The sequence below is a fragment of the Rosa rugosa genome, chromosome 7 (genome assembly GCF_958449725.1).
Source record: "Rosa rugosa chromosome 7, drRosRugo1.1, whole genome shotgun sequence".
Classification (NCBI taxonomy): domain Eukaryota; kingdom Viridiplantae; phylum Streptophyta; class Magnoliopsida; order Rosales; family Rosaceae; genus Rosa; species Rosa rugosa.
The window spans coordinates 4076811-4091553 of NC_084826.1; the positions used below are offsets into that span (position 1 = coordinate 4076811).

At 36.4% G+C, this 14743-nt stretch overlaps 2 protein-coding genes across 2 annotated transcripts; both read right to left on the reverse strand.

The window, feature by feature from the left end:
• Nucleotides 1-64: 64 nt before the first annotated feature.
• On the reverse strand, nt 65-4734 carry LOC133720424 (glutathione synthetase, chloroplastic). The gene is made up of 12 exons (XM_062146714.1): nt 4293-4734; nt 3775-3944; nt 3374-3449; nt 2906-3036; nt 2552-2674; nt 2378-2462; nt 1805-1881; nt 1640-1709; nt 1043-1164; nt 659-798; nt 394-586; nt 65-289 (listed from the first exon to the last, which is right to left on the reverse strand). The coding sequence occupies exons 1-12, from the start codon at nt 4641-4643 to the stop codon at nt 166-168; spliced, it is 1662 nt and encodes a 553-aa protein (XP_062002698.1). The 5' UTR covers nt 4644-4734; the 3' UTR covers nt 65-165.
• A 5218-nt stretch (nt 4735-9952) lies between these two features.
• LOC133720664 (uncharacterized) lies at nt 9953-14410 on the reverse strand. The gene is made up of 12 exons (XM_062147079.1): nt 14037-14410; nt 13814-13854; nt 13615-13715; nt 13371-13451; nt 13048-13130; nt 12560-12611; nt 12108-12197; nt 11916-11984; nt 11689-11790; nt 11344-11412; nt 10503-10559; nt 9953-10265 (listed from the first exon to the last, which is right to left on the reverse strand). Exons 1-12 carry the CDS (start codon nt 14108-14110, stop codon nt 10179-10181), a joined length of 906 nt encoding a protein of 301 aa, XP_062003063.1. The 5' UTR covers nt 14111-14410; the 3' UTR covers nt 9953-10178.
• Nucleotides 14411-14743: the final 333 nt, after the last annotated feature.

Genomic DNA, 14743 nt, shown 5'->3' on the forward strand with positions numbered 1-14743 from the left:
AAGTTTCGATACCATTGAGAAAATGTTATCAATGAAGACTTTCAAGAAAACTGTGAAGAGAAAATGGGAAAAAGGAGAAAATATGCTTTAGTAACTGTAAGAGAATCAATCACGAACTGTTTGGCTATATTGATAAACCCAGTTAGGTACTAGGAAGCCGGCTTCTCAAGTTAAATATAAACTATCTAAGACCGCAAATCCAGCTGCAACTCCACCTTCATCTGATGACGAAACCTTGGTTCGCATCAGGTAGCCACACTGGTCATTCAAAATCACTTTCTCGTTGTTCCTGCACCAATGAAAAATTAGGACATGATGTTATGCTTCGGCTACAACTTTGTACAAAGATACCAACAAAACGAACCCAAAAATTTAGTCATAAGAGTCAAATACCTCAAGTAGGCACCATATACCCCAAGCTCAGATATAGTATCGTCTTTATAACAAATGCCCTCTCGCATCAAGAATGTGGTAGAAACAGCAGGGAATAACCTCTGCATCAGGATATAAGCAGCCTCTGCTTCTGACCCTTCCTTCTGCAATTTAATGAGGGTCTCCCTAACGTCATTGCCATAGATATTGTTCCCTGAAGTGCAATGGCGATTTGTTAATACTTGTCATTATAACAATGGCAGATCAAAGTTTTAGAAACACGGACCTCCGCCTTCTCTTTGGGGCTTCATGACAAATAACTCTGGCTTTTCTATTGCTTTTTTGACAATATCTGAGTCGTCCAAACTCCACAATCCTGCAAAGCATTTCCGTAATTTTGCAATGTCCTCTTTATCGTCAAGGAACCTGCCTCACATGAACATTAAAAACATTTCAGGTTACCAATTGCAACAATTGTAACTGAACTTCCCTAAAATCCACAAAGCTCAGATTCAGTTGTTATCTCAAGGAAATATATTATTTACACTAGTCATACATCTAGCTAGTAGCTACCTGTAATCATAGTCTCATCAAGTAGCTACAAAAGGAGAGTACTAAATTCATAACTTGCGATAATGTGACAATTGATGCTGCTTGAATTCAGCAATACCTCTCAAGAACATTAGGCTTAGCAAGTTCCTGTTGAACCTTTTTCGTCCCTACTAGATGATAAGATATTGATGGGCACTTGATGGCGGATGACTGCTCCATAAGTAACCTAGCTCTCCACTCCTACAAATGAAACAACCACAGAGTTAAAGCGACATTGTAGACATCATATTCTGAGATTAACTTTTTACCAACTGGTGCCTTCGCAAGTAGCCTTCTAAGTACCATCCTAAGAATATTCATATGAAACAGAAGTTCAGAACCTTGTACAGAGAATAGTTTGGGATGAAGTAGGGGACAGTTTGTACATGTACATTCTACATATTTTTTTTCCAAATCAGGTATACCAAATCAAGGCAGCATTAACATGACTGTGCGCTTAAAGAGTAAGGAATAGTACTTAATAGCACATTGCAGGATAAGCCAACTAAAGTGACCCACAAAAGAAGCTCGACACTACACAAGCCTTTATACACTTGCGAATAGCCAACCAAAACAGCTGCCTTCTTTTGCTACTGAACAGATATTCACCATGAGAAAGAACATCTCATTCTTCTTTAATCGACTAAATACAAGTAAAAGGAAAATAGAGGCTCACTGCTTCAGAAGGATAATCATTTGGGGAATACCCAGCTCTGAAATAAACTATTCCAATTACTTGGCCACCCCTGCAAATTAAAAGCTTTTTCAGACAATAAATCAAGGATGTAACAAATTCATATATCTATAGTATAATGAACTTTCCATGGCTAAAGGTACATACACAACAAGTGTTCCATCTGGTAGAAGCTCTGCCTCAGCATCAATTTCTGCCAAAGTTTTTCGAAGAGTTGATACATTATATGTGTTATATAGTTAAGGAACATGACTAATCATGAATTCTGCAAAAGAGCTTCTAGTTCAAAAATATATGCAAATTAATTCTTTGAAAATTAAACCAGCACAAATTCTTTTAGAAGTAATTCAGTCTAGAACTTTTTGTCTATAAGCCTTTTAACTTGAAGTTTCAATGAAACAAATACAAAAGCTTTTATATTTATTATCTTCAGTTTCACATGGACATATACTAGTAAGAGTTCCATAACAGACAAACTTCTTTATGCAGTAAATTGAGAATAATCTAAAGTAGTACATCTAGAATCACAAAATAGAGGCAACAAAAATAATAAAGGAAAATGAAATCTGCAACATAAGGCACAGTCCCCCATATCCCACCACCCCCTCCATGTGCAGCATATACTTTTTTATGAAAGATTAGATATTTTCCTAGAGATACGGGTCATACAACTAGTGTTTCCAACCTGGGGGGGAGTTGTCATAGAGCTAGCTACAAAGGATATTTTTCTTTCAATGTAGTAGAGAGCCAATGCTGGTCGTACATGTTGCGTTCTTCAGCCTGAACCACAAACAGAACTACCGCCCTGTATATACTTGGAGTTAAATCCAACTTTAATCATGTCACACTAAGTAGCAGCAAAGGAATGAAACTAAAGAAACATTCAAGTCTAACCTGGGGTTGTTGTATTCAGTCCAAGCTCTAGCCAAAGCCATTGAAAACTGACTGACTGCAGCATTATCAGGAATCCTTTTGGAATCTAATCCAAGAAATTCTCCATAGTTACTAAGTAAGCTCCTGAAAATGAGCGACAAGAGTGAAAAACTTGGTAATTCTAACTGTGTTTACATTTTGCAATACAAAAATACGCAAACTAACCATTAAACTACTGACTTAGGTGAATTTTAAAACCATGAGCAGCAGAATTGGAGGTTGGAGCATTTAATAAGTCAAATCCAGTATGACAATGACTAATTAGTCAACAAATTGTAATAGAATCGTTATCGATAAATGTTTATTTTACTTAACCTGTGAAGTTTGCCGACAAGACCACTGAGGCCTGCAAATGAAGATGAAATTGTGTTCATCTCTATTTGAAGGAGTAATTTAGTTTGTTCATCAAGCATATAATCTGACCGATGTAAACCCAAGCGTATCTCCTGTTCAAGTGGTCAAAAAAGTTCAGTTTAGCATCTTCATCCTCAATCAATGAAAAAGCTATCCACTGCTTTATACCAAACAACTAAATTAAAGCATACAATTTAAACTAGAAAATACTGCAGCATTCCTCTTTGTCTATTGCAGGTAGCGTAAATTTTATATAATTTACTAAAATAGCTATAAATAAGTATCCAGCAAATGCTATGTAAACTTGTAAACAATGAATGACAATTATCCAAATCCGGAACCATTCAACTAGATCACATTGAACACAAATTTCTCCTCTCAGAATAATTAGTGCTTGAATGCCCTATTGATATACAATCATACAGTTACCTCTTTCTTGTTAATCTCTAGCATCTTGGCATGAATATCTAGAAGTCTAGATGTAAAAGGATCTGCTTTCTTCGTTCTGCGATGTAAGATTATAATGCATCAGTTCAGAAATAGCGGTAGCCTCTAGGGAATAGGTAAAGCTGGCTAGCATGTATCAACACCTTCCCTGTTATCCTTATATACAACTTATTTCCGTTTAGACTCAGACTACTAGCACTTAGTGTCTCCCTATTGAGGTTGAGAAATCTATATAAACCACAATTTCAGTGCAAGACACTGATCTAATCTGATACACCGAAATCAAGAATGGATTAAGCTGTGTCCTACTCTTTTTGACCATAATATCTGCATCCTCATTTTCACTACCAAATACACAATCAAAAAGGTATGTGCAAAAGCACCTGGACAATGAATCCTGCAGGAATTCCGCATCCAAACTCACTCGATCAACAAGTTCATTGAATATGGGGGCTAACTCATTCGCTTGATTCAACTGAGTTCCTGGAAACGGCATCGGAAGTAAAGCGAACGGGGCGTGTACCAATCCTACTCCAGGTACTGTTGATGACCTCTGTAATTTGTAGCAGTCAACATCAAGTTTAAGATTTCAAGCCATAATCTTTTACATGAATATCGAATAAAGCACAAAGCTTCAACAACTAAAAGCTTTTGAATTGTTCTGAAACTAATGAAAAAGTAGATGCTTTTACATCACCACTTTTTTTGCACCATAGTCAATGCACAAAACGTATTTAATCGTATGCAACAATTCCACCATTCATTCTCCCAACACTCTACAACCATATGCTGATTCAAGTATTCATTTTTCACTAAACTAGTCAAGAACAGAAACTTAAATTTCCAGTCTTTTCTGGTTGTCATCAGTTGAAAAGAGGTAGATAAGCAATAGCACACTTACCTGAACAGACCTGTCACCAACAACAAGGCCATGAATTGAGCTCCAAACAAGAGCATCATATACCATCTTGTCAACCACTTCCTGATCGATCCCATCAACATTAATTGGCCTTGTGCTACTTTCATCTTGGGTCTCCCTAACTACAACTTTGCCACCATTGACAGGCACAACTTGAGAGGGTTGAGACATGGTCTTCAATTGGGCCTTGAAGATTTGGTTGGTGGGGTTTAATTTGAATACTGGGTTTTGTAATCTCGACTGTGTTGACTGAGAAAACAAGGTTGTTCTGGGATTTGAGTGAAGAAGGGTGATGGTATCAGTGGTGAGAGGGATGGAATGTGAAGCACCCATCACTCGTTTAAAGCGGCTTTATACATAAAACTAAAACTATAGCAGCCTCTGGTTTGCCAATCGCAAATCGGTATCTTCTTTTGGAAAGAACTAGTGTTCAATTTGTACTACGATTGTATTTGTTAATGTTGGGTCATGGAGTAGGTCCAATCTGTCATTAATATTATGTGGCATTTCACTAATTTCTATATATGGTATCAATAATCTGGAGTGTACGATGTTGTTTAAAATAATAAGGAAGACTCCAACGATTCCTTGCTAGTTTATCTTATTTAGATGAGTATTAGTTAGCGAAGGCTCATATTATTATTCGTGATGTAATGGAAATTGACGAAGGCACAAAGCCTCACTTCTAGCTCTATCTCTACATCGATGAAGGAAGAGTACCAAATGTTTGTATGGCTTTCCTTCTCCGTCGTACTATGAGGATTCTTGTACTATTACTCGAGGTTAAAGTTATATGTTCTCCTCGTTGTGCAATTTTTCTTTAAATAATAATAATATTCGGGCATGGGACTCAGCCTCCCAGTTAGGTTAGGTTTCAAATCTCTTTCAAAACAAAAAAGGGAAGATTTCGATTTCAATTTCAATTTCAATGTAATGAAAGTTTTATGAAAACTTTGGAAAGTTACCTTTTAATTCAAGTGTGAGATCAAGTTTGTTTGCCTCAACTCTTATTGATTTAAAATTAAATCGTATGATGATTCCGAAAGATTAAAGTGATTTAGTAGATATTTCAAAACACGTAACAAATCCAATATTTTCATCAAAGATTTTTTTAAATTCTCTTCATTAAACCTCAATTGTAAAAATCATACTCAATTGATACACTCTCTAAATCGAGAAATTTGGAGGATATGATAAATTTACAATATATATTCTCTTTTTACTTGTTTATTCTGTAAAATATATTCACATTCTTGATATTGTTATTTATTCACAGGAATCACAAGCGTGGGGATGTGGGACTAGAAATTGGTCGATCGTGCATCATTAGGAACCAATTCAGTGTTATAAAACAGAATTATGAAGCCATTAATTAACATTAATGACCAGGTTCTGGTGATGCCTAAGCTTAAAAGCAATATGCTTATATCCTCTGGCCATACGCTTGGTGTTTTTAACACTAATCTAAATACTATATGAAACAAACAAAAGAATGAGATGGCTTTTGTGAGATTGCAGTATTGCACCCACTAAACAGAATTTGTTGAGCATCAATCAGATCAAGGTCAAATGTTCAATGTTTCAGTTGTCTAAGCCAACAGCCATCAGCCATCAGATCGGATGCTTTGGGCGTTGTTGCACGAGTGTTCCTTATGAAGTTCTCATTTTAGTGGTCCTCATTAAAAGCTCTCCACATATACACACACACTTCTTGCTGAAAGAATTGAGTTGATATGTTATCAAACACCTTGCTGATGAATATTTTGTCACTAGAGGTGTTTCGATATATACTGCATTAACATTTTATCGGTATTTCATCTATATTTTTTGCTGACGAGATTTCGTCGGCAGAGGTTATATGCACTATTTTGGCGGAACCTTTGTCCACATTTCATAAATACATACACCTTGCCGACGAAATTATAGGTGAACTTTCATGTATACAGGTCTTTCCATACGATACACTTTGAAGAGCCATTGGCAAATCCCTAGTGAAAATGATGATTGGGGTTGCTGGTTCTCTCTTCTATCCATCTTTCCCCACTCTTCTGATGTGGAACCACTGATGCTTTGCTTGGTTATGTGAATCACTAGATAACTTGAGGACTAGAACAATAGGTTTCATTCCTACAAAGATATATATGTACATGGCAGAAAAGTACATATATTCCATCACATTTTTTAAACCATGGCTTTTAAAATGTGTCACCGACTTAAGAGTCAAAAATTTCGTCTCCATGATCAACACGCATAGAAAGCGCACACTTAAAACAACAAGCAAGAGAAGCTCAATTTTCACTCCACACACGCTTTTAAAGTGGCTTCAGCTTTTGCAGTGTCACAGTTCTGAAAATTAATGTTAATTTTGGGATGAATGGAACCCAAGGACCAAAACCAATTTCTTTAACATTTGAAGGCATTGATTCTGGCTTGGAGGAGACCTAACAGAAATAGGAAAGTAAATCCCGATTGGACTGGGAGAATGTGAGTTTTTCCTATTCCTAGAGGAGTTAAGACTTCAGAATCTATATAAAGAGAGCTAGAGTGTTCTATGGCGCGCACATATATAATCTCTTCTTCAATTCATCATTATACAGCAAAATAATGGTGTCACACTCAGAGATTTCATTCCGAAGAGGCGATAAAGTCGAAATATGTAGCAAAGTTCCGGGATATATTGGCTCTTACTTTGAGGCAACCGTAGTAGCAAACATGGGCAGTAACTATGTGGTTCAGTACAAGAACCTGGTCGAGGAATATGACGAGTCTGTACCTTTGAAAGAGACCGTAATGGCGGACGAGGTCCGACCTATGCCGCCGGAAGTTACTGAGGCTCTTGAGTTTCATATTGGTAACAGGGTTGATGCGTACGACCTCGATGGGTGGTGGGTTGGTACCATTTCTTCTGAGAAAAATGTGTATGGTTTTCACACTGTGTTTTTTGAAACAACCGGGGAGAAGATTTCTTACCCACTCTGGAATCTGAGAGTTCATCAAGACTGGTGCGGTGGAAAGTGGGTCGTGTCTTCCAAGAAGAAGAAGAAGAGACTTTTTTTTTTGACTTTGTCAAGGGGAACCGAAAAGAAGAAGAAGAGACTTGCTTTGCTCTTTTAGATTCCTTATTTCTTTGCACTAGTCTTTTGTTCTAGGGGTACAGAAAAATTAAGACAGGGGATCTTGTTGTGTACAATATAATCTAATTTCCAATACAGCGTCTAATTATGTCATAGTTTTCAGCTTTCTTTACATTTCTTGTTCATATATACATTCTTGATTTGAGTTTATCATGGTAACCAGAAACAGAAAATAATTATAATTATAAAAAAAAAAATAAAAAAAAGTTCCTACATATTTAGCATGGCTTTTCTGAAACTGCATCCACCGACAGAATTTCTTGACCATCAGATTATTTCAACTGTAGAAGCCATCAGATCGGATACTTTGGCTGCTGGAGCGCGAGTACTCCTCGGATCGGCCTAGAGTAACAGTCTTGTGGGATTGTTCTGCTACAATTTTCAATACCAAATTGCAGAGCCTGTGGCAAATTCCTGCTGATGATGAAGATGAAGATGATGATAGCGGTTGCTGGAATGGTCTTGCATCCATATCTTCCCAATCTTCTAATCTGAAATGAGAGAGTGCTGATTGCTTATGTGAGTACACCAAATAACTTGAGGCAATTGGTCTATTTATATGAACGTGGCAGAAACATATTATATAGGGAAAACATCACATTTAACACATTCACACGCGTTCACCGTCACATTTTCTTAAACCATTGTTTAGAATGTGAGTTTCTTTCTTTTGTCATGTATCATGTTTTTCATGAAGCAAAGGGAGTTTTTGGTACCCAAGAAATATAATATTTTTGATACTTTACGAAAAGATGACACCATTTACTTGAAAGATAAAGATGACCACTTTCACAAAAGGATGATATATTTCCAAAAATGTATGCATATCCTTGTCAAAGAAGATCTTCATCTTCATTGTGGCACTAAACTAAAGTGGAAGAGTAACACGCATAGAAAGCACACCCTTAGCCTTAACACTTGCAAGGGAAGGAGCTCCATTGGCATTTTCTGAAGTTTTAGCAATTTCCTTTCCTTTGCTTAAAAAATAAATAAATAAATAAAATCATAAACCCCCTCATTGCGCCCCATAAAAACTGCAATAAAGCCCAGTACCATTTGTATCCCCTTCGTAAGTAGGAGGTTGTGAGTTCGACTCACGAAAGACTAGTTGTAGCATTTGAGTTATTTATCTGATAAAAAAAAAACTGCAATAAAGAGAAGCATCTCATTTATGAAGAAAACCAGAGAGAATTGAAAAGAGAGAGCTCAGGAGATAATTTTCATTCCATTCTAAAATCTGTTACAACAGATCGTATATATATATACACAAAATATCTGTAACTTAATTCCTAAAACCATTTACATAGTTCTAGAAGGAATAACAGAATTGCTATGGTTTTCTAGCTAGAAGAAGCTATAACAGAGTGACTGGCGCTGTGGATCACGTTTTCTTTGCCTTCATGAGGTGTGATCTGGTGTGACTGCAGCTTATGATCAATAATTTATCCATTTGTTACAATCGAATAGATTGTCAATTAGCAATGAGGAGACATGATCCAATTACACTAAGATATAATGTCATTCAACCACACCATTAGTTTTGCAACGAAGTCATATCTGATGCAATATCTACAATGAAACTATGTTTCTTCACAACACCCAATAGCTAAATAATTACAGATAGAACAGAGAACAATCTAGCACAGCACCATCAGTTGTAGTTATGATTCACAAATGTAGCCATCTTCTTGCTCAAATCAGAACCCACCTTCAGAATTGATGCTCTCAGAGGGATTTGCTCATTGCTTGGTGGCTCTAACGAATTCAACTTTTCGTATGATTTGCTCTTTTTTGAGTTTTTTCTTCTCAACTTCAGAGTTTTCTCTATATCCTCGACTTCATCATTTATGCTAACTGTTTTCCTTGGAGGTTTTGCTTGAGAAGCAATTGATGGTATTTGAGCTTCTATTTCCTCTTTAATAACATCTGGACAAGAAGACGGGGGATTCGGGTGTACAGCATCCTCAGGAATTGAGGGTAAGCCTTGAATCATTGGAGGGCCTAAATTCACACTCTTGAAGGCTTGTGAGGCTAGGCTTCTCATGATGAAGTTGTAGAGCCTTTGGCAAATGCCTAGCGATTGAAGATGCTGTTCTCTGCCATCCATTTGTTGAATTTCTTTCCCTCTAAAATAATTTTGAGCGATGTAATATGAACACAAACTATGAGTACCATAATTTGAAACTATGATGAAGAGAATGGTGTGTGTGTGTATGTGGATTCTATTCTTACGAGTTGTAATTTTGAAGTTTGAAGTAAGGTATCCTTTCTTAAAAAAAGAAACAAACAATCAAAATCTATCACAAAGTTTTTGGAATGAATAATACCAAAAGTGGGATTACCCTGTCACAAAGCTACTGAAAAACTTAATGCAACATGAAAGAAAATACCAACCAAGGCATTGCTTGCAAGTTATTTTCAACTACTGTAGAGGGATTACTTGAAGAAATGAACTCCCCTTGTACAAACCTATCATACCATATACCCAAGAATAATGAACAGTACTGCTTCCAAAACAAAAACGATGGTTTCTGAAGAATTGCAGACGAATGGTACAAAAAATGACTGTTAGATTTTTCTAAAGGGAAAGCTGTGAGTGCTAGTTAGGTTAAGATTTGAATCCAAATACTGAAATCAAAACTGAGATATCAATCATGTCATCAGTTCACGAAACTGGGTAACACGCATTTATTTCATCATCAACATGGTAGATCTTTGGTGAAGCATAACTTGCTTAGAGAGTAATCCTCCCACAAAGACGCCAGAAAGATTTAGGATGGAAGAGAGACTTTTCAAATACCCAGATATCACGGACAAGAACCTACAAAGCACAGTAAAAGAATGAGTTACGCCATAGTAGTTTTGGTGTTGCTGATAAATACATCTCATGCATAGGAGTGTGGTGCTCTGTCAGGCAATGAGCTCTAGCTCAAGTGGCATTGGAATAAGAAGAGGAAGGTGTAGAAACAGAATTGAACAAGTCTCAGCATAAGAAAATATCCGATGCCAAATAAATATGAAAAATAAGCTAGAGAACCAAGGACTTCAATATTAATACCTCCTTAGATTTATCTCCAGCAACAACAGAACCCTTTGAGTCATATGCTTCGAACTTCTGCCAAGAACAAAAGGAAAAAGAAAAGGAAGTACAATTGTCATCAGATAAATCTTAGAATTAAAAGCAGCTAGTTATGAACAGACAAACACAAACCCCAAGTTCAACCATACAACGAGAGAAAGCACCATCAAGAAGATAAAACATGGTAGCAATCATTTAATATGATTGACGTAGACGAAGCCTAACCACCTAGGTAAAATTAGAAGTTTTCGGAATTTATTTTGTTTTGATTATTTTAGAGCTTTTATTTGGTCTGTCTTGATTGTGAAGATTTCATAAAGGTACAGTTTCCTTTTGGATTTGTACCCAGTTTCCCAATCTGATCTTTACAAATAGCCCGTGGGGCAACTCCTGTAGGCAGACTTTGGTTGATCAATAGAGAGAATACTGCAGCCCTTGCTCCCCTCCTCCCTCTTTTTGCTATCCCACTGTTTCCTCCTGATCCTACTTTACATGTAAATCCCTTTGTTAAATGATAATGATGTTACCTGTATCTTCCAGCAACCTTATCTTCAAAGCATTGGCACACATCATACTAATATTCAATTACACATGACAATACATACAGTATTCCTCATTCCATATGCTTTATATTCTTGCCAGATACCTAACTCCCACAACTCATACTGCTCTGCCGACAAGGTTGAATGGCCACAAAATGTTAAACTATAGTGAATGGGAGCACTTAATCCTGAACACTGGTTTGAATATGTAACTCATTCAAAACATACAAATATAGGACAGCTGATCAAAGAAGAGAAGATTGCGGTGGTCAGTTTACCTGCTTTGACAGAAACTCAAGTGTAAGCTGTATAAACACCTTTTCGAGATCTTTTGGATCAACACCAATCTGTAACGAGGAGAGAAGGGATAAGGCAAAGAAGATAGCTGGGAATACGGAGAAGGCCAACACAAGTGCAACCATAAGGAACATAACTCAAGTTCATACTCTAGAAGTCAGCATTAAGAATTAATTCATTTTGGAAGATTTAGAGTATATCTAGATGCTAACAATACACATGCAGATAAGTAAACCATCCCAGCATTTTGAATCTTCCTTTCTATTTTATTAAACTTTAAGTGCTTAGATAGAATCAAAAATATAATAAGTTTGGCAGAAACTTGCCAGTCGTGCTCGCAAGGTGCGTATTTTTACAATTGGCTCCACCATTTCCCAATAAACCTTACTCCATATGGATTCTCTCTGTTTTATTTCGTTCTTTAGTTCCTGAAAATGAAAAGATATAGATAATGTCTCAGAACTTTTACATCAAGAAAGCAGTGAAACAGCAGATAGTATAATAAAATTTTGAACAGAAAGCTTAACAGTAAATCAAAAGAACAGAAGCATACAGAGTACATTTTCTCAGTAACTGCTTTCCTTAAAGTGTTTTTGTCTCCAGTTGCCAATAGAGTATTTATCTGGATAAGAAGGTTAACTAATGAGTGAAAGGAAGTAAGAGTACAGCCCAACTGAAAGAAGCAATACAAAACTGAAAACTGAAAATTGAAAATTGAAAAGCGAGAACAAGAAGATGAACATACCTCCTTGTATACATTGATTGCTTCTTTGTAGAATAAATTCTTCGAATATCCCGATTTTCTTAATTTATTAATAGCATATGCACTTTTAAGCTGAAAATTGGAAAACCAAAAATATAAGAATCTAAGATGTCAAGAAGAAATTAGGCCTCAACTGACCAAAGTAGTAATAATTAAGTGTTTAATCTGCATCTAACTTTTAGATGGCTCGCATTCCTCCAATACCACAGTAACCAAAATAAATGACAGAGAATGGCAAGATATAATCATCTAAGCAAACAAGCAGTAGTACAGGCATCAAACTAGAACATGAAACGGAGTGGGATGGATTTTAAAAACAAAAGAGAGGAGATGGAGGACATCCATGAAAGATTAGAAGAGGAAAGCTTCCATAAATGTAAGTGTTATAATCAATGAAACAAGGTTGTTCATTTTAAGCTGAATCTAGAGCTAACCTCTAAAATTATATCTTCTTTTGTTCTTCTCCAGCCACTTCTAGTGAACCATCTGATACATAAAACATCAGGTAGTTCATGTAAAATGACAAGTAATCAAATTTGACAGTTGCATAGGGAAACTAAAGCTGAGAGAGTTCAGTGAAATTCTACAACCGTATTCTTTAAAAAGAAAGCAAATTGAACCATAAAAGTCTCTGTGTGTGTGTGTGTGTGCATGAGTATACATATAGCATAAAGAAATAAGACGCCTCAAGATAACCAAAATCAGTTTCCATTACCTGAATAAGCACGGGGAAGAGAGACAGTATACAACAAGTTCTGGTAGTACAACTAAAATTTGATGGTTACTAAATAAAAGAGTTCTATCTCCAACCTAGTGAAAACAAACTACATAAAACTGCTACCAACTCTCAGTAGAGTTCCATTACTATGAAGGCTTACTCTAACTACAACAATTTCAAAGATCAATAAAAGAAATTACTAACCTCCGGAAAAATGGAACTTTTTCACGAGGTGCATAAGGCTCATAGATAAATCCTGGGCTTGTCATGGAAACTCTAAGTGCTCCCTGCATATATCATAAGGTAAGCATACATGTCATGATTGCTTGTCTGGAATACGAGACAGACTAGACAACTAGAAGTTCAGTGGTTCTCTTGAATAATAGCACAAGATGACAATCACACCTCTAACCCTTTACAGTGAAGTTCACTAGTTCCTTCAGTAAAGTACTAATGGAAAATATACTAACAAGAAAAAACTGAATTGGAAGATTTGCGGTATGAACCGAGCAAATCGATAAACATACCATTTGTCTTGCTTGGGCAGGTGCTTTTACTTGTGTGGATAGCAACCTTTTATCATTCAAGAAGATTGGCAACTCGACAGCCTGAATACAAGATAAACACATAACGAAAAGAAATGATCAATGAATTGTAACATTCATCATTTCATAAATCATATCAGACGCACCAACACGTTCGTTACAGACACATAATCAAAAACTAGCATTTTCAATCAAATTGTTCAAGTTATAAACTCTAGAAATTTACCATTGCAGAACGCAGGGTCATAGCATTTCTAGAAGGCCAAGGAAGTGCTCTATTGCCCTTATATAAGCTTGAGTACATGTTCCGGCTATTAAGTTCAGCCACTGATCACAAAGTAAACTATGTTAACTCAACTTTCAAATGGCAAGCCAGAAATTTACAGTAAGTAATCAATTCATGAACATCTCTAACAGAAAATTACCATTTGAAATACCAGTTCCGTAGCTTCTTGAGCTTCCAAGACTGAAAATTTAACAATACCATCATCATAAAGCTAATTGGGTCACATAAATAACAACCTCAAATACTAAACAGAGGCATTTTCATTCATTTTTTATAAGAAAGATGAAATCTTTAAGTTAAATTTCCTTCATTTCATCCAAACTAATTCAGAGCAGGGCATTAACCCCATTAGTTATACTCACAGATACGAAGATTCTTGAATCTGGGTCGCACGCAAGAGAGCACGAATCGTGTTTGAGCTTCTGAAAGCCATCATTCATCACAAATCTTCAAGACCCCAATTTGATTTTGTATAAACGAACATGGAGATCGACAAAACTGAGAGAGAGGTTTTTGGGTTTCGTTAAGGTTTAAGGAGGAACTATACGGTGCTTCGCAGTGGGGATGGATATCATGGGGGTGTCTCTGGGCTTTGTTAATTGGGGCTTCTTATTTTGGGCTGGTTAATAACGTGCTAGTTGAAATCATTCTCATGCAAAAGTCACTGGGAAATTTTTGCAAGAAATCGATGAACCTTTTAAGAACGCAAGAAGCATGAATCTGTAGTACTTCTTCATCTGGTAACAATAACCATAACATTCTCATACATATTGATCTGCTTAAGTGTTGTTAGGAGCTTTTTTTTTTTTTTTTTTTTTTTTTTGAAATAAGGCCTGTGCGGCTGCCCTCAAGCCTTGATTTGATGAAACTGATGAATACACAGGGAGGGGACATAGTGCCTAAAGCCCATATTACAATATGCAGCAAGAGGACCTCCCGAATAATAACAGGAGTCTCTACAACAACAATATATTCAAACATCACCAATAGTTTGCTAATCTTATTTGAATGACGAGGCCCTTTTGGATAGTTGATATATTGAAATTTTATATTGTATCACAGATCTCAC